The 18,946-nt window shown below is 42.4% G+C and overlaps 2 protein-coding genes across 3 annotated transcripts in view; both read left to right on the plus strand.

Moving 5' to 3' along the window:
* Window positions 1–3,102, plus strand: part of hivep1 (HIVEP zinc finger 1) — a 49,513-nt gene extending 46,411 nt beyond the window's left edge. For both annotated transcript variants that reach the window (XM_084031770.1, XM_084031771.1), the window contains exons 8-9: window positions 597–1,129; window positions 1,404–3,102. In XM_084031770.1, coding sequence (XP_083887896.1) covers window positions 597–1,129; window positions 1,404–2,504 — 1,634 coding nt within the window. In that variant the 3' untranslated portion in view covers window positions 2,505–3,102. The remainder of the gene's footprint in view (window positions 1–596; window positions 1,130–1,403) is intronic.
* Window positions 3,103–10,603: 7,501 nt separating this feature from the next.
* edn1 (endothelin 1) lies at window positions 10,604–12,990 on the plus strand. The gene is made up of 5 exons (XM_084032544.1): window positions 10,604–10,804; window positions 11,006–11,159; window positions 11,264–11,422; window positions 11,633–11,701; window positions 12,137–12,990. Exons 1-5 carry the CDS (start codon window positions 10,744–10,746, stop codon window positions 12,246–12,248), a joined length of 555 nt encoding a protein of 184 aa, XP_083888670.1. The 5' UTR covers window positions 10,604–10,743; the 3' UTR covers window positions 12,249–12,990.
* The last annotated feature ends 5,956 nt before the right edge of the window (window positions 12,991–18,946 follow it).

Here is an 18,946-nt window from a genome sequence, read left to right on the forward strand (position 1 = left end):
TTATTTCTGACTTAATACAGATAGGGCTTGTATTCCTCACCAGGATTGCCCTTCTTTAAATAGTTCTCCTGTCCATGGCATGAGATATAAAACGCAGATTGTCCCCACTTGTGCTCTGTTGCTATGTCGATCAATAGCTTTGCCATGGTCTAATTAGAAATTCTAAATGCAGCTTCTTCCTCTGTTAACTCAAAGCGCATGTGGGCGGCGTGCACAGCGTTTAGAAAGGAAATTGCTGCGTCTAATTTTAGAAAAAAAGAGAGGGAGAGAAGCTGCCTGAAAGCATTCTATGGTTCGCGTCTCTTAAGAGCATATTTGTTTTTCCTCCCCTGCCTGTGATGGAGCTCAGGGGCGTATGGTGGTCTGGGCCATGAAACACTGCAGCAGCAGCACAAAATGTCAATGAATTGTTTTCTTAGTGCTGGATCTTCTCCCCGTGTGGAAGAAACCTGCATGGTAACAGAAGATTTTATTGTGTAAAAGTAGTTCAATGCTACCGAAAGGCTTATAAATATCTTTATACAAGCTCTGATGACTCATATGCTCTGCAGAATACCAAAAATAGACTTCCTTCTAACATATTAACTCATCTACAGGAGACCGCAGTCAGGTGAGCAGTGCCGACCATCAAGATTCCGACGGCGACGACTCTGATGGGCCTGACGATGAGGAGAACGATGACAACGAGGAGGAAGAGGAGGACAGCCAGGCGGAGTCTGGACTGTCTACCAACCCTTCTGTCTCCGCCAGCCCTCAGCATATCCCCTCCAAAGAGGCCGGAGTCCCTCCTAGTGCCCTCCTAGCCCAGATGTCACTCAGCTCCATCTCCCTAACCCTCTCCCAGCGTCCAGCTCCCGAATCCCACACATCGGACTCAGAATCGGTCCCCATGATGAGCCCCGTGTCTCTGAGCAAGCAGATCTTCATCTCTGGGTCCTGCTGCAGCTCAATCCCCCTCCCTTACTCCCCTCCACCTGTTGCCACCACATCAGAGTCCTACACCTCAGACACAGAGTCGGTGCACATGATGAGCCCTGTGTCACCATGCAGGCAGATGTCCATCGACTACCCTGATTTTGATGTGCCCCCTAGTCCCCCAGTGCCGAGCAAGGGCTCCAAGCTAGGCCAGGTGAGACCCACGTATTCTCATTGTGTCTCTGTTCACCCCTCCCTGCCCGCCTCCTTTCTTTCCTATCCATACCCTTACTTTGAATGCTGCATGCGAGGCACTTCCACAGAGCTCCTGTGAATGCTCTTAAAAAAAAAAAAAAAAAAAGGTGAATAGTCTTATTGATTCTGGTGGATTGCTTCAAGTATCATCTCATGTTAATCTCTTTTTCATTTCAAGCCACAATAAGGTCAAGAAATAAGACTGAATATTTCATTTTTCTCTCGTTTCACAGGACGTCTCTTCTGCACCTCCCCCCGTGGCAACCAGCGAATCGGGCATACCAGTGAACCGAAGCACTCAGACTTCCTCTTATGCTTCTCAAGGTCTCCTGCACTTTCCCCCACAGGGTCTATCCCAAAGCCAGGGAACAGAGACCCGGACGCACCTGTTCAGTCACTTGCCCCTGCACTCCCAGCAGCCCTCTCGCTCCTCTTACAGCATGGTCCCAGTTGGGGGAATCCAGCTGGTGCCCGCCGGCCTGGCAGCGTACTCCACCTTCTTACCAATCCAGGCTGGCCCCGTCCAGCTCACCATCCCAGCAGTGAGCGTCATTCACAGGAACACAAGCCCGTTGCCAGCTCCCAACACTCCGCCCCATTCAGACGGCTTGCAAACCCAGCCTCTTGTGGTCCAGGATCCAATCAGTAGTGTTGTGCCCTGCTTCCCCTTAGGGCAGGTCACTGGCCTGCAGGCTCAAACAATACAGCCAGTAGGTCTGGAGACACTAAACCTCATGGGGTTGACCAACACAGGCCTGGCATCCGCCCAGCTGCTGTCACAGCAAGGGCTCACCCTCGGCCTGCAGGTTTTAGCTGCCAACCCCACCTCCCAGAGCAGCATCTGCCCCCAAACACACATGCCAGGTCTGCAGATAGTTAACATCGCCCTGCCTGCCATCATTCCTTCTCTCAGCCCTCTCTCCCATCTTAGTCCTCTCCCTGGGTGTGCAGAGAGGCAGGGCAGCCCTGACGCTCCGGGAGCGCAGCCATCTCGAACTGAACATTGGCTTGGTTCTTCGCAGAGCTGCATGACTGCTTCACCGCCCGGCCCCTTTAAGGTCAGCAGCAGTCCAGAAGTGAGCTCAGGCCGCGGATCTAGCCCCGGCATTAGCAGCAGAGCGGAGGTCACACAGACTGTTGAGAGGCAAGAAAGGGATAAATCCCCATGGCAGCATCGATCACCAGCTCCTGAGAGACGAGCGGACTGTGGTAAGGAGGCACCAGTTGATCCCGCACCTCCTAGACCACCGCCAGTGACCAGCTGGCAGAAGGGAAATGATGACGATAATGAGGTATCCAGTGATGATGAAGACAGACTGGTCATTGCCACCTGAGAACCCCACGCAGAATGCTCTTCTTGTTCTCTTTTTGTAATTCTTGTCACTTTGTAAGACTGAAAACACTTTTCAGGGGTTTGTTTCTTGCAAATCACCTTTCAAAGCACAGATGCTGACATTCATATTGTATGTGCAATCATATAATTATAATAATGACCAATCATTTTATTTTTACTTTTTTTTTGTCAGCTCCAGACAATTTCTTTTTCTGTACATGTTGTATAGACAATTGTGCCTTTTATGGAGTTTCTTGTTTAGGAACCTGTACATAATTCCTTATAAATCCAGTAGTTGCTTGTGTTTATTTCAAAAAATAGAAGTAAAGAGAGGCATAAAAATGGAGGATATCGATTTTGTTTTGGAGGATTTGTCATTCGTAAATTAAATTTATGGAATTCTAAATGTTGTACTGGTATATGTACATTTCTATGGATTATGGGGCAATGTTTCTGTGTACAGATGTTGTGTTCAACTATTTATTATAATCCATCTAGTGCCCATTATGATTCATAAGTCCAGGTATGTGCATTATGGTAGCTTTACATTGCTGTATCAATATTCTTAACTGTATCAGTAAAAATTTGTTTACAAACATTCAAGTGGTGTCACTGAATTTTTGCCAGTAAAACAATGGTAACGTATTGTCACATTTTAAGGTGGATTTTACATTTATACTGTGTGGTTTGTCCATATGAAATGTTTATTATCGGGCTTATTATTTTCTATGAATCACAAGTGACTTTTGAGTAAATCAGAGATATTCATAGGTATTTGTTCACCTTGAGCGACTGTACGAGGTCCAACTGTCACTGACGTGATGTGCAGAGCCTTAACTAGCTTTTCATGCGCCAGTGAGCTTTCTATACTTCTATATAATGACATTTTAATAGTATGCTATGTTGTGGCATTTTTAATTACATTTTTATGGGATCCAATTTAGTTTTAATGATAATGACTTTTTATGATTTGACAAAATACCACACTGGGACATTCATAACCGTTTCCAAATACTATACTATGACTTTTCTTATTACTTTTTTTCAACATACATATAGTATAGTAGGTCAACTTTTTTCGACATGCTATAAGAAGACTTCAGTTATTTGGAAAGTTTTTGTCTTTTATTGGGAGAGAGTGAAAGGGTGGAGAGAGAGCTGCCCGTGGGATTTGAACCCAGAGCCACTGCAGTGAGGACTTGACACATTGGGCGCCAACACATTGGGCGCCAACTCTACCACTGCGCCACCCTAACCCTAACCCTAACCCACACCCTCCCCCACTTAGTTTTTTGTGCCCTCCATCCCCGACCTAAACACAAGCGCACACTTGTGAGCACTCCACGCACGCACACACACGCTTGGACACGCACGCACAGTACGGTATGATAACTCTGCCGGCCCGGGGAGAGAGACATGCATCGGCTCGGCCCACAGTGCTCAGCAGCAGAGATGTGACGAGACTAGAGCCGAGCTGTATTGTGTAGTGGAGAGGGGCCAACACACGCTATGCGTAATTGCGCACACACGCACGATCGTCCTCTCAAATGCGGCTGCATCCGGCCCGGTTCAGCAGCATCAATTTTTTTTTCCACCTTCAAAAAAAGTCCTCCCAGTGCGTACTGGATTCCGGCTGGCAGCGCCACTGGGTGTTGTTATATATTCACATTGAAATTCTGACATTGATTTGAGCCCCACCGTCGTATGAGTTAGCCCCACCGTAGTTGAACCAGAAAAAATACTCTGGCGCCGCCACTGCCTTTGATACATGTCACATCCCCCTCTCTCTCCCATGTTTCCTCTCTATCCACCGCTAAATACAAAGGTGTCTATGCAAGAAAATAATCTTTAAAAAAAAATTATTGTAAATATTGTTAAAAAAAGGTCATGCTATAGCACGTCGGAAAAAAAGTGAAAAATCGACAAAATTCATAAAATGTTGTAAAAATGATGTAAAAGTCCTAACATATGCTTCTATATCGCGTGTCAATCAAAATCTGAGTGTAGTGAGTCCAAAACAGTCATAAAAAGGCTTATTCATGGCAGGCAGGTGGCTGAGTGGTTAGAGTGCATGCCATTTACCCATGTCTGCATATATGCAGCAGCCTCAGGTTCGAATCCCGGCTGGAGATCCTTTGATACATGTCACATCCCCCTCTCTCTCCCATGTTTCCTCTCTATCCACTGCTTAATACAAAGGTGTCTATGCAAGAAAATAATCTTTAAAAAAAAAAGCCTTGATCATATTTTTAAAAAAAGGTCATGCTATAGCATGTCGAAAATTCACGAAAAAGTCAGTCAGAATATATTCATAAAAAAATATTTAAAATTGTTAAAGAGTCATAAAAATCGCTCATATCGCTTGATGCACCAAGTCTCAGTGTAGTGAGTCCAAAACAGCCATAAAAAGCCATGATCAATTTTTTCAGGAAAAAAAAAGTCATACTATAGCATGTCGAAAAAAAAAGTGAAAAATCGACAAAATTCATAAAATGTTGTAAAAATGATGTAAAAGTCCTAACATATGCTTCTATATCGCGTGTCAATCAAAATCTGAGTGTAGTGAGTGCAAAATAGTTATAAAAAGGCTTAGTCATATTCCCCCCCCCCCCAAAGAAAAAGTCATACTATAGCATGTCGAAAATTCACGAAAAAGTCAGTCAGAATATATTCATAAAAAAATATTTAAAATTGTTAAAAAGGCATAAAAATCGCTCATCTCGCTTGACGCGCCTAGTCTCAGTGTAGTGAGTCCAAAACAGCCATAAAAAGCCATGGTCAACTTTTTCAAGGAAAAAAAAAGTCATACTATAGCATTTCGGAAAAAAAGTGAAAAATCGACAAAATTCATAAAATGTTGTAAAAATGATGTAAAAGTCCTAACATATGCTTCTATATCGCGTGTCAATCAAAATCTGAGTGTAGTGAGTCCAAAACAGTCATAAAAAGGCTTATTCATGGCAGGCAGGTGGTTGAGTGGTTAGAGTGCATGCCATTTACCCATGTCTGCATATATGCAGCAGCCTCAGGTTCGAATCCCGGCTGGAGACCCTTTGATATCGATAGCTCTCTATCCACCGCTAAATACAAAGGTGTCTATGCAAGAAAATAATCTTTAAAAAAAAAAGCCTTGATCATATTGTTATGTTTGTCAGCATTGGGTTCAATTTCTCGCTCAAGGATACTTGCATGCAGACTGGAGGAGCTGGGAAAGAAGTAATTTGTCCGAGTTTAAAGCCAGATAACAGAAAGATTTTGATTTTTAACATGTTAAGGTTATTTGTTATCCATTACAGCAAACCAGTTTTTAACTGAAAGCGTTGGGATGATATATAAAATAAAACAGGTTTAAAAGACATTCACTTAAAGAGAGGGAAAAAAAAAATGTGCCCGTCAAGCTAGCTAGCTTGCTAAGCTAGCTAGCTCAACCACCTGGGCTGTCTTTGACTTACGTGTTCTCTGTTTCCTCCTCGTCTTCTGTTTCCTCCTTGTCGGTTGAAGTTGATGAAATTCAGAAATTCGCAAGTTGAAATCGACGCAAACGCGCAACGAACGGGGTTTTTGAACGCAAGTTTGAAACGGTTGTTTGTTGTTTTTGAGAGCTCACATTCATTCATGACATGCACTCCAGTGTGGCGTACCAGGGGCAGGGTTCAAACCCGCAGGTGTCAACGAGTCAATGTTGGCTGCCGGCGTCCTCAACCACTGGACCATCCCCAGCACCCATTAAGGCAAATGACGAAATAAGTAAATAAAACCAAACAAGGATGAGAACGAGGGAAAAGGACGTGAGCATGATTGAACTTCGAGTCCCATTAGAAATGTAAAGCCAACATGGAGATATTTTAAACTGTGTGACAAACTGTGGTGTTTCTTCCCTAAACTAAGTAGTTTTATTGCCTCCCATTAAAGTGTTTCTATGGTAGATAGCAGGTAGTTCAGCTGGAGGAGAAACTGCTTCACTGTCTCAAGGTTGTGGGTTGAATTCCCTCCTTTGCTCTTTGTGGTTGCCTTTTTCATTAAGGTGGCTCTGTGAGAAGAAGAATTCATTCTCAGCTAGCTGATTTGAACATTAGCTGAGTGGCTTAAGTGCCTGACCTGTAACTGAAACGTTGCTGGTTTGAATCCAGCTTTAGACATTTGTTGCACTTTTTCTTTAAAAAATGAAGTCCCTTTAAATGATTGTTAAAGTTAAATTAAACATTTGAAAAAAAAATTGTTTAGTATGTAGAAAGTCTTAAAGTCTTAAGTCTTAATTTTAAAATATATATATATAATAAAAAAAAATTAAAAAAAATCATAAACAAAGTCATAGTATAGCATTTTGAAAAAAGTCTTGATGTAGAGAGCTGCGTGGCACAGTGGTAGAGATGGCGCCCAACTTACCGAGGTCAAGTCTTTGCTGAAGTGTGCCTGGGTTCGAATCCAACAGGTGGCACTTTCTGCATTTTCTCCCAATAAAGGCCCAAAATGATAAAAAAAAAAAAAAAATTACTTAAAAACCCCTTTTTAAAGCATGTTGAAAAAAGTCATAAAAAAATTCTTACTATAGCATGTCGAAAAATGTTTTATTGTGGGGAGCCGGGTGGCGCAGTGGTAAAGTTGTCACTCAACGTACCGAGGCTAAGTCCTCGCAGCAGCGGCCCTGGGTTCGAATCCAACCACTTTCTTTCCAAAAAAAAGGTAAAAAAAAAAAAAAAACCTTAAGAAAAGGTCTTATTAGCATGTCGAATAAAGTTATTAAAAAGTATTTTTATAGAATGTTGAAAAAAAGTCTCATTATAGAATGTTAAAAAAAGTTAGAAAAAAGTCTTCAGATAGCATGTTGACATGCCTCATGTTGGGAGCTGGGTGGCGCCAGTGGCGGCGCCAGGGAGGGGCTTGGTTGGGCTATAGCCCCATCAAGAATTGTGTCAGCCCTACCGTTACGTTTTTATATATATATATTTTAAAATTAAGACTTAAGACTTTAGGACTTTCTACATACTAAACAATTTTTTTTTCAAATGTTTAATTTAACTTTAACAATCCTTTAAAGGGACTTCATTTTTTAAAGAAAAAGTGCAACAAATGTCTAAAGCTGGATTCAAACCAGCAACGTTTCAGTTACGGGTCAGGCACTTAAGCCACTCAGCTAATGTTCAAATCAGGAAGCTGAGAATCAATTATTCTTCTCACAGAGCCACCTTAATGAAACAGGCAACCACAAAGAGCAAAGGAGGGAATTCAACCCACAACCTTGGGACAGTGAAGCAGTTTCTCCTCCAGCTGAACTACCTGCTATCTACCATAGAAACACTTTAATGGGAGGCAATAAAACTACTTAGTTTAGGGAAGAAACACCACAGTTTGTCACACAGTTTAAAATATCCATGGCTTTACATTTCTAATGGGACTCGTACTTCCAGCATTCTCACGTCCTTTCCCTTCTTCTCATGTTGTCATCCTTGTTTGGTTTTATTTACTTATTTCGTCATTTGCATTAATGGGTGCCGGGGATGGTCCAGTGGTTCAGGACGCCGGCAGCCAACGTTGACTCGTCGACACCTGCGGGTTCGATCCCTGCCCCTGGTACGCCACACTGGAGTGCATGTCATGAATGAATGTGAGCTCTCAAAAACAACAAACAACCGTTTCAAACTTGCGTTCAAAAACCCCGTTCGTTGCGCGTTCGTCGATTTCAACTTGCGAATTTCTGAATTTCATCAACATCAACCGACAAGGAGGAAACAGAAGACAAGGAGGAAACAGAAGACAAGGAGGAAACAGAGAACACGTAAGTCAAAGACAGCCCAGGTGGTCGAGCTAGCTAGCTTAGCAAGCTAGCTAGCTTGACGGGCACATTTTTTTTTTTTTATCTCTTTAAGTGAACGTCTTTTAAACCTGTCTTATTTTATATATCATCCCAACGCTTTCAGTTAAAAACTGGTTTGTTGTAATGGATAACAAATAACCTTAAAATGTAAAAACATACAACTCAAAATCTTTCTGTTATCTGGCTTTAAACTCGGACAAATTACTTTTTTCCCAGCTCCTCCAGTCTGCATGCAAGTATCCTTGGGCGAGAAATTGAACCCACAATTGCCCCAATGCTGTACTATGACTTTTTTATGGCCTTTTTTTCAACATGCTATAGAAAGGTATAGTAGGTAATATGATGAATTTTTAATGACAATTACTTTTTTTTTAAATCAGCATGCTATACGATGCCCTATATGACATACTGTACTATGAATCTTTTATGTCTATTTTCCACACAATCACGTTTTAAATGGCAAATTTATGACATAATATATTATGACTTCTTTCTTATGATAAACTGACTTTTTAAATGACCCTTTTCATCACACTATACAATGAAATTTTCCAAATGAGAGGCAGAAATGATTAAATTTGTGATATTTCATCACATCCGAGAAGAGAGAAAGAGCTCTGCAGAGAACCAGGACCAAACATAACAATCTGGCCATCAATGAGGGAAACTTCTCTCTCATCTCAAAATGCTTTACAGCGATGTCCTCCTTGTTCCACTCATTGAGAAGGTGACTCATCCATCTAGAGAACTGCACAGACCCCATCGTCTTACAGGGCTGACTAAAACCTGTCAGGGGAAGCTATAACAAAGCAAACAGAGACCCCTAGAGGCTGTTATCTGCTAGTCCTGAGAAAATGTAATACAGGCAGATGAAATGAAGTATAGCCCACTAGACCCATAACTCAGAACAAATCTGTTACACAACATCAGAGCCGCTGAATGATTCAACTAGCTAAACTCCAGTGTCCTGCCTCTAATGTGATTCCGATGGCTCTGTCTCTGCTCCGAGCTCAAGCTTTTCCCCTGACCAGTGGAAACTCTTAACTCCAGCCTCTGATTAGGGGCCTCGGAGCTACAGCATGTCAGGATACTTCACCTAAGACTTTTCCACTTTTAGCATGCATGCACACACACACACAAATAAGGTCCGTTTTCCACTGTAATAAACTGTGGAAACCAAGGCTACTTCACTTCCCTAAATCACAACCGGTGCTGGAGAGAAACCATTAGCTTAACAGACACTTTGGAGCCTAGCTTGTGCTTCTTTGGTAATCATTTATCAATAAGCAAAACAGCAGTTGTGGAGCACAATGTACAGTTGGGTGTAGTGTCCAATCTTAGTATTATCCCTATAATAATATAGGGACAGAGAGCTGCATTTAATCTGATTTTTGTATCCCAACTCTCCAGTGGAGATCATGCAAAGGGCAAACTCCCCTTCTACCAGGCAACATCGTTGGCTCAACAACCGGCTCTCAAAGTTCAAACTTCAATACATGACAAGACCGCTGCTTTAGAATGGCTGGCAATATCTAATGTGAAGTACTTTATTGTACTTTTTTTAGTACAATAGTTCTGTTTCTGTCCTCATATTGTTCTGTGTAATTATGATTATTATATTTCTTTCCTCCTTCCTCCATTTTTTTGTGATCAAGGTATTTTTTTCTATATGGTTTTGTCTTCCTCGCAAAATAAGTTGTTTTTAAATAACAAAATATCTAAAAAGTTTGTGACATAAAACCGCAATTTATCATTGTAATTAATAATCATTCAACCTTTTTACTATGAAATGCTTACTTACTTTAGAATATGTAATGTCCATTCTACCTGAGTAATAATTAAGTCATGTAACACTTCTTAATATCTACACTTTCAAATAAACGTGATATAAAATAATGTCCATGAGTCTTACAGTAGTGTTTCAGTGCTCTTCAGAAAACGGAGACATTATTCCTGTTGCTTGACTGCCACCTGCTGGCTCAGAGGTGGAACTCACAGTCCAACAGGTCGCCTTCAATCACCCGGCGTCTCCTCCATCCACCAACTCGGAACCATGGCATCTCAAAGTCCTCCGCTTGGTCTGCGCGGCTCCTTATCAGCGGCCGCCTCCAAACAAACAGCTTTGTCTGGGTACAAGCCAAAGGACACAACTATAGGTCGCTGCAGGAGGAGGAGGAGGGAGAGGAGGAGGGAGGAGGAGGAGGAGGAGGGGAGGAGAGCACTTGTAGCTATAAAGTCAAAGAGACATGGAGCCACACTGACAGAGCCTCAGGCAGACAGTCTCTGAACTCCCGTGTGAATCTCTGAACGACGATCACTGAAACATTCTGCGAAGGACCGACACACTGGATGGTTGTTTTTCCACTATACCGGAATATTATTCATTTTCCTGAGCAGTCGTTTTGTCGAAGAAGAGCCTGGAGAAATGGATATATACATTTTGATTTCCGTGTTGTCAGTGATGCACTCCTGGATTCTCTACACAGGTAACTTTTGTGTGATTTTCCTTTGACAAATTTATTTAATACACTAATAATTTGATAAATTACTTAAATTGTTGATTTTTTTTTTTATTTAGTTGAAATCATCTATCTGCAATTATGCGTCTGCTTTATGCATGCTGCTTATATATAACGTCGGGTTAATAGCTGGATTGCAGTGTTTTGATGAGGATGATTTGATTACAGCGCTGTCTGCGCCGCTTGAGGAGACTCCCACCGCCTCCACGGACCCCCAGCAGCGGCCCCATGTGCGCACCAAACGCTGCTCCTGCGCCACTTTCATGGACAACGAGTGCGTCTACTTCTGCCACCTGGACATCATCTGGGTCAACACACCTGAGTAAGTCGGCACGGACGGATTCACGTCATGACGTATTAGTCATATCGTATGTGAGGAATGAAACATTGTTGCCGTGTTTAACCAGAAACATTGTTGCTTTGCAGGCGCGTGGTCTCGTACGGACTGGGCAACGCACCCAGGAAAAGGCGCGCGGCGGCGGCGGCGGCGGACTCCATGGCAACCGGCAGCGGACCTCGCTGCCAGTGTTTACGCCAGAACGACGCCGCGTGTAAAAACTTCTGCCGGCTGGAAAACAACCTCAGGTATGTCATTTTATTATTTTATCAGACAGGCAATAACAATAATCAGACGAACGTTTATCATATTCACTGTGAGCGACGCTAGAAATCGCCCCGAGTCTATCAAGAGTGTTGTTTTCCACCGCGTGTGAGAACAAGTTTCGGGTCTTGAAGTCCCGGGTTGAATACATGAAATGTGATCCTTATCGTGTGTCTCTCTCTGTGTGCTCGCAGGCATGAGACGTCCACAGACTCTGCTGAAGGCAAACACAAGCCATCAGCCGACACGTCCAGGATTCAGAGGTAAGACAACCTGCCCAGAGTATCTTTGTGTCTTCATAGGGGAAAGTATCGCGTTATGTCTGCAGAAACCTGGCAGATTAAAATACAAAATTAACCCTGAAGCAAAGAATTCCCTACATGCTGACTAATGGATTCCTTCAAACCTCCAAGATTGTGTAGAATCCAGTGCACCACTATCCATCACTTAACCATGAGAGTAATGTGGATAACAGACTCATGTACCATCATGTTTCAAACCTCTCAGTGTTTGTGGCGCCACATGTCTGAACTTTCTGACACTTTAATAATTAGGAAAATAAACCCATCTATCTGCGACAAAACCACTTCCAAGCGTGTTGGCATACTGAGCAGTTTAAATGTGATCCGCCCAGGTTTACCTTTTACATACTCTTCAGAGAGATCCGATGACTAATTGTTTCGTGTCTTTGTCTGCAGGATGTGGAGCAGGATCAGGGCGACATTGAAAACCCGTCTGCTGCTCAAGAAGTGGAGGGTGAGACAGCGCCAGCGGGCGAGATCCTGGGACGGAGAGAGCACGGCCTCCTAAAGACGACAGATAACCCCCGTCACCTTGTCATACAGGAGGGGGACGCGTTTCAAAGGCCCTTCTTCAAAGCCAGTGGGGAGCCCCATGGAAGACAACGAGGTCGGCAAACGCACCTCACGTCGGCTTCACGACACCGGAGAGATTCACAACCGGACTCGGTTGCACTTCATGAGACGGAGGGCCGAGGCCAGAGACAATACAGGGAGATAAGCTGAATACAGGACTCGGCCTCGCGCTGTGAAATCAGGGACATTCATCTGTAGGTGTCAGACCCTAAAAAAAAACACACCTTGACATAACTGGAAGGATTTAAGATAAATCTCTCTTACAGGAAATGAAAATCACTGCTGTATACAGATAAAGGCAGTCCTGCTTGTTGTATTTCACAATGTCATTATACAGACAAACAGTCTGTCATACGAGACGTGCTGTATAAGAGACGGGATCACGTCCCCTTGTGTCATTTCTGTATACAAGACGTTTTTCCACCGACTGAAACCATCGTAGCTCAGCAACACAGTAGCTGCTGGGAGTTCAACGCTGATGTGGTCCCAGATTTTCTTTGCATTTGTAATTATTTAATTATTTTTTTCTCTAAATATGTACGCGCTCTATTTATTTATTGTTTTTTTTACACGTTGTAATTTGATGGCCATATTGGTCCGTGCCATGTGTGGGTTTTGTCATTTCTATGAAATGTTTTGTCACCAAGGTGCCAAATTTTGGCCAGAATTAAATACATTTTTACTCCCCTATTTAAAAACAACTGATCAGCTCCTTCATCATTGTTGTGTTTCACCATCTTGAATGGAAGAATCTAGAACTGACGTGGCATAAAGAGGTGTGTTTTTATAAAACACTAAAAAGTGAAAGAGAAACAAGTGAGTCAACGAGTGAGGGGGGGGGGGGGGGTCGGGGATGAAGACGGAGTCAGATGTAAAAAGATAAAGGGTTGATGTGGAAGACAAAGAGGCAAAGAGCAATAAACCTGCTGTCCTTTCATCTGTTCGCCAAACCAGAGTCGATTTCTAAATCAGCTGAAAGAAGATTGAAGGTTTTCTTTCAGCAGCTTAGACTTCAAAGACACGCCCAGCACGGTGTTTGTTCTCAGCTCTGCAATGATCCGCTCTGTTTTAACGTACTTTAAGATGTCTACCACCTCTCAACCATCCAACTTTGGCTGAGAAGTGACTCAGCGAAATCCAACAAAGCCTGAGTCACGCTTATGTTATCCTCTTAACTACCTGCCCTGGCCTCTCGGCGCGCCTCTGACCACTATTTCAGATAAAGCCCATTATTTAAAGCCACCTTTGCATGTGTTCTTCTCCATAAATGAAACCAAACTTTAATTTCATCTCAGCTCAGATCAACCTTCATTACATTTCATCAAATAGAAATGAAATAAAAAAGAAACCCCTGTATCATGAAAATGCCAACTTTGTAGAAATTCAGAGAAGTGCATATTTGAGGTGATATGATCAGTTTGATCAGTCAAAAATTGATATTTTCTCAACCTATAGATAATCCTTCAAGTGACGTGAACGTCTAAAGATTACCAGCGAACACAGACTTCGATGCATTTCTTTAAAAAATCCCTTAACGATGCTCAGCCAGTGAGTTTAGGATGAGAAAATACGTCTTAACTTAAATGATTAAGTTATTTCTACCATCACGAAACCGAATGAAATCAGTGTGAATGTGTTGCATCAGATTTGTCGCTGCCATACCTCAGCTGTAACTATGTATGTCATACATGTTGTTCTTGGGCTCAGTTCAAACATCGGTGCGCCTCAAACTGGTTCCCATCACTCATCAGGGAGCTGCTTGATCTGGCAGCGGAGAACAATCTAATGCAAATGGGTTGAGGAGTCTTATCTATCCGGCCCATTTAGCAAACAAATCCACGGTGGAGTCTGTGCCTCGGGCTAAGTGGAAGTAACCGTTGTGTCCTCCTGCGTGCAGAATCCATTCAGAATAATAATGAGGTGATATTTTACAGACGAGACCTGCTTATTGCTCACAAAACAAACTTAAGATCTGTCCGCTGCAGGAGACAGTCGGGACTGCAGAGTCCATCCGAGGACAATAAAAAGAGAATAATTAGACGTTACATTCTATTTGATCCCTCAACTAACGTTAAGTCTTTGTAGCCAAACGTTCAACGCTCAATGTTATCAAGTATTTTCAGTATATTTAAGTATCAAAAGTGCAATTACGCAATATGCAGCATGTTATTGTTATTGTTGTATCATATTATATGTTAGATTACTGTTACCAAATCAGCTTTTTAATGTTATGGATAATCAAAATGGAGCTAATTGAAAGTATTTTTCATACTGCTGGGTAGTTTAATCACTAAAAAGCATGTTTTATAAGCTCATCATATATTTAATTATATCTGAAAAGTAACTGAAGCTGTCAAGCAACTGTAATGGAGTATAAAAGTACAATATCTCCCTAATATAGCAGAGTAGAAGTACAATGAGATGTGATTATATTTCTATTGTGTTACATAACAAAAAGAAAAACTACCTTTTATAAAAGAGTCTACCAAATTGTAGTTACTTTCCACCACTGACTCTATCATTCTACCATATTTCCTCCAGCCCTTTAAAACACACTGACTCCACAGTTTATCAGATCACCTTTATCAAAACGACTGCTGCGTGTTTGTTTCAATGACTCGGCTTCTTTTTATCTTCAAAAATCTTCACACGGCCTTTACGTCACGAACCAGCTTTATTAAGCTTCCAGTTCTGCACGAGAGTTGCTAATAAGGAGATGCCTTCACACGGAGGTTAGCAGCATGCCGACGGGCCCGGGACCAAACACAATGGCACTTAACCTCTAAACTATGCAGCTCTGTGCGAAGGAACTCCCCTTGGACTTTAGGTTTTGGCATAACTCATAAGTCTATTGAATAGAGCGGGCGCTAACATAATACCCCATTACACAGCGAGGAATCTCCTCGACTCCACAGGAATTCTCAAGCTCAGGAGTCAAACAATAGCACTCTGGGAGGAACATCTGGGCGGGGCGACGTCTGACCAACGCCCGAATCTACCTCCACACGCCCTGTTTTCCACGAACACTCCCAGCTGTGCCAAAGCATGTCACGAAACCCTTTAGCAACCCCGACCACAGGGGATTCATTACTGGCAGTGACTGAATAAGTCACTCAGGTTTACCTGAGCAGGGGTCGGGTCGGTGGGGGGGTTAATGGTCTAGCTTTGCAAAAGAAAGTCAAGACTGGCAACTTGAGTGACTCTCCTTTGTGGCTGAATTTGATTTGTCGTCACATCTGGCAAGCAGCGATGACACACTTCTCACAGAGCCGATTATGGGAATGTGCAGGTATCTCTCAGCACTTTGTCTGCCTGTAATCCTGCTCCGAGTCCAACCCAACCCAAGCACTACCCCCCCCTCCTCCTTGCCTACCAGGAGCACAACAAATACCGAAAAAGCATTACAGGAATTATCCCTGAGATATTTAAAAAATGCTTTGCTGGCAGACACGGATGTCGGGATGAGTCGGTTATTATGCTTCTGCTCTTCCCTGGCTTCATTCAACAGAGTGGGGGGGGGGGGGGGGGGGGGGGCTGTCACCCATTGCTCAAATGCACATTTGGAGGGAATGTTCAGAATGCAAAGAATTATGTACACCAAGTTTCAAGAACAGTTGGCTGTTTAAACTCTGCAATCCAGAATTATGTCCCGATGTAATTATTTGCATTTGAGTTGAAGTGACTAAAAGGGGTTAGTCTGAGAGCATTCCAGATGAAGTAATTCACCCTGTCGTACATTCGTCAGCGTCTGACGGGTGAAAGCCTGCGGGTGTGCTGCGTAGAAGTACACTTTAACATCCGTCAAAGCTTCTAAACGGCATAATTAACTTCTAAGAGTCATAGTTGCAGTTATTTTTAGTCATGCGAGCTGCGTTGCTCGAGGGATGGCGACGTCGGTCAGTCAGTCCAATATTTTGGTCCCGAAACAAATTGCAGCAAAATGGTTGTTCAGACATTCATGGTCCCCAGATGATGACTTTGATGATCTATATTTCAGCACCACCTCAAGGTGGACTTTTGTGGTTCTGAGTGAATAGTCTAAATGCTTAATACTAGGGATATTCAAGGTCCCCAGAGGATGAATCCTGATAACTTCGTAGACCGTCAGACATTATCAAGTCAGAGTTTTTATTCCTTCAGTAAAATATCTCAACACATATTGCATGGATTGCTGTGAAAATTGGCACAGAGATATTTATGGTCCCTTGATGTTAAATGTAAAAAGTTAAGCTATACTTTGTGTCTAATGCACATAATAAGCTCATGTTAGCATGCTAATACGCTAAACTAAGATAATGAATAGTAAACATTACACCACATGTTAGCATGCAGCATTTAGCGCAAAGCACCACCTTGTCTAGGCTCAGCCTCAAAGACCTGCTAGCATGGCAGTGGACTCTTTGTCTCTCGGGTTTCATTTTATAAAGAATTAAAACTATTTTAGTCCAATGACAATGAGCCACTGGTAGGCGAGTCCCATGCAGCTTAAAGATTTTGACCCATATTTTTCTCACTGCCATAATTGTCGACAGTAAGTGCTGATATATTGGACCAAAATAAACATTACAGTATCTGAGAAAACACTCCGCTGAGCCAACAGACAGATATCAATCTGCTCTGGGTTTCCAAAGATAATTCCAAGGAAAAATACATAAAGAAAAGGGGATACTCAATTACAGCAGCAGGCAAGGTAGTACATGTTGTTGAGAGTGTTCCTGTTTGTTTTGCTCTCTTTTATCACAGTGTTTGTTGGCATTGCTAGGAGATTAAGCTCTTATTCTGTCACTCTCTTCTTCTCTTGCTCGGCCTCTCAACACGTGATGAAAATCCCTTCAGAGAGATGCATACGGTCAATGTTGATAGACACTGATGGTGAATGAAGCAGTGAAGCCTTTTCTTTGTGTCCAAATCACACAAAAAATAAGACATTTCATCAGAGATCAATGCCATTATCTTTTTTATTTGTTAATGCATGTAAAATATCAAAGCCATGCATCGCTCTTTAGAATACATTTTAAACTGCTTCAAACACATCGTGACTGTCAAAGCCAACGTTCTTGTGAAACTCTATATGTGCAGTAAATAGTTTCGGTTTCTGACATGTTGGCCTGAAATAAATACAAAAAAAAAACATGTTTCTTTGTGGGCAAACTCACGTTGACATTGTCCAATAGGTTTAACCCAGCATGGACCGGCTGAAATATAATCAAAGCATCACAATTTCTTTTTTTAAGCAATTCTTTTTTTTACTGACACTTTTACTGCTGCAACAAATACCTTTAAATCTCACTTATTAATCCAGTATTCTTGTTTAATCTGTGTATAAACATTTAGTGTAAAAAGAAAAAGAATTGTGGTGGATTTTCTTAATGAACCAGGCTAATGCTTTCCCCCTGCTTCCAGTATTAATGCTAGGCCAGGCTAAACACACCATGACTATTTCCACATGACACTGATATATTTTCATAAAGTGCATTATGTTTTCATGGTTTGTTTTTTAATTTTGGACGGAGCAAGGCTGGCCGTTTCCACCTGTTTCCACTCTTAATGCTAAGCTAGGCTAACCACATCCTGACTTCAGCTCTCTAAACACTCCTAACCCAGTTTGTTCAGCGCTGATTGACCTGAGCGCTGATTGTCCAGAGCCTCCCTGCTGTCCAGCTGCCAGCTGCGGCCAACCTGGGCTGGGACACCAGCACCAAGAGTCCGGGTTGTTGTTTTGACAGGACAAGTGCCAAGTGATAAACTTCTGGGTTTGACTCATTGTGTCAAGTCTTTTTATACGCTCCATCATCGTCCGTTTTAGCTCGGCCTTTCACTGCAGACGGTTGTGCCAAGGTGATTGTTCCATGTCGGGGCCAGGAATTTTGTATTCTCCTCTATTGTCAACACACACAAAAAAAATGTGGTTTGATCCGACAGCAGTCTCAGCCGAAACAATAACACATGCTGCTGCCCGCGATGATTCACCTCTGCACCCGTATTACTAATATCTCTGCAGATATGTTTATGGCCTCATTCACGTTTGTTGATAAAGCTTCATGAAAATCATTAAAAATGGAAACGATCCTCATTTAATCATTTTTCAAGGAGCGGCTGGGCCAATAAGATTACATAACATGTTGACGTTTTTTGCTTATAATTAATGTTGTTTGAAAAAGCCTGAAGTTCCTCCAAGTCTGTGTTGCGACAGGTAGTTCTTTGTCATGTCAACACAGGTTTGCTCTAATGTTTAAAGTAGAATTAACAGAACAAATTAGCTGGTTGCTGCAGCCTTCGACACGTACCGTGTTGCTTGTGTGAAGGTGGATTGATGCAGTTCAGTGGAAGTTCAGAGGTTTCATCCCATCCTGCGGCTGGAAATAAGGGAGTAACAACAATACGGGACGAGCTGTAGAATGTGGTCTATAAATACGGGAGCTCACAGGAAAGTGAAGACCGTTGATATGTGTGCACTGATACAACATGGTTGCAACCCGGGACGTAAACATCGTGACTCTTTGAAGTGCAGAGCAACGCGGGCCAACAGGTCATGTTTTCATAAGGTCTCGTACATCAGAAAATCCAAACCTTTCATAGAGAGTTACATAAGAAGGTCGAGACCTTTCTCATAACTGTTTAATATAAGGCAAC

The sequence above is a fragment of the Eutrigla gurnardus genome (genome assembly GCF_963514095.1).
Source record: "Eutrigla gurnardus genome assembly, chromosome: 17".
In the NCBI taxonomy this organism is placed as follows: Eukaryota; Metazoa; Chordata; class Actinopteri; order Perciformes; family Triglidae; genus Eutrigla; species Eutrigla gurnardus.

Coding starts and splice junctions, on each gene's coding strand:
- edn1 (XM_084032544.1), top strand. CDS start 10,744: ATGGATATATACATTTTGATTTCCGTGTTGTCAGTGATGCACTCCTGG. Junction 10,805..11,005: donor CTCCTGGATTCTCTACACAG/GTAACTTTTGTG, acceptor ATTTGATTACAG/CGCTGTCTGCGCCGCTTGAG. Junction 11,702..12,136: donor GACACGTCCAGGATTCAGAG/GTAAGACAACCT, acceptor CTTTGTCTGCAG/GATGTGGAGCAGGATCAGGG.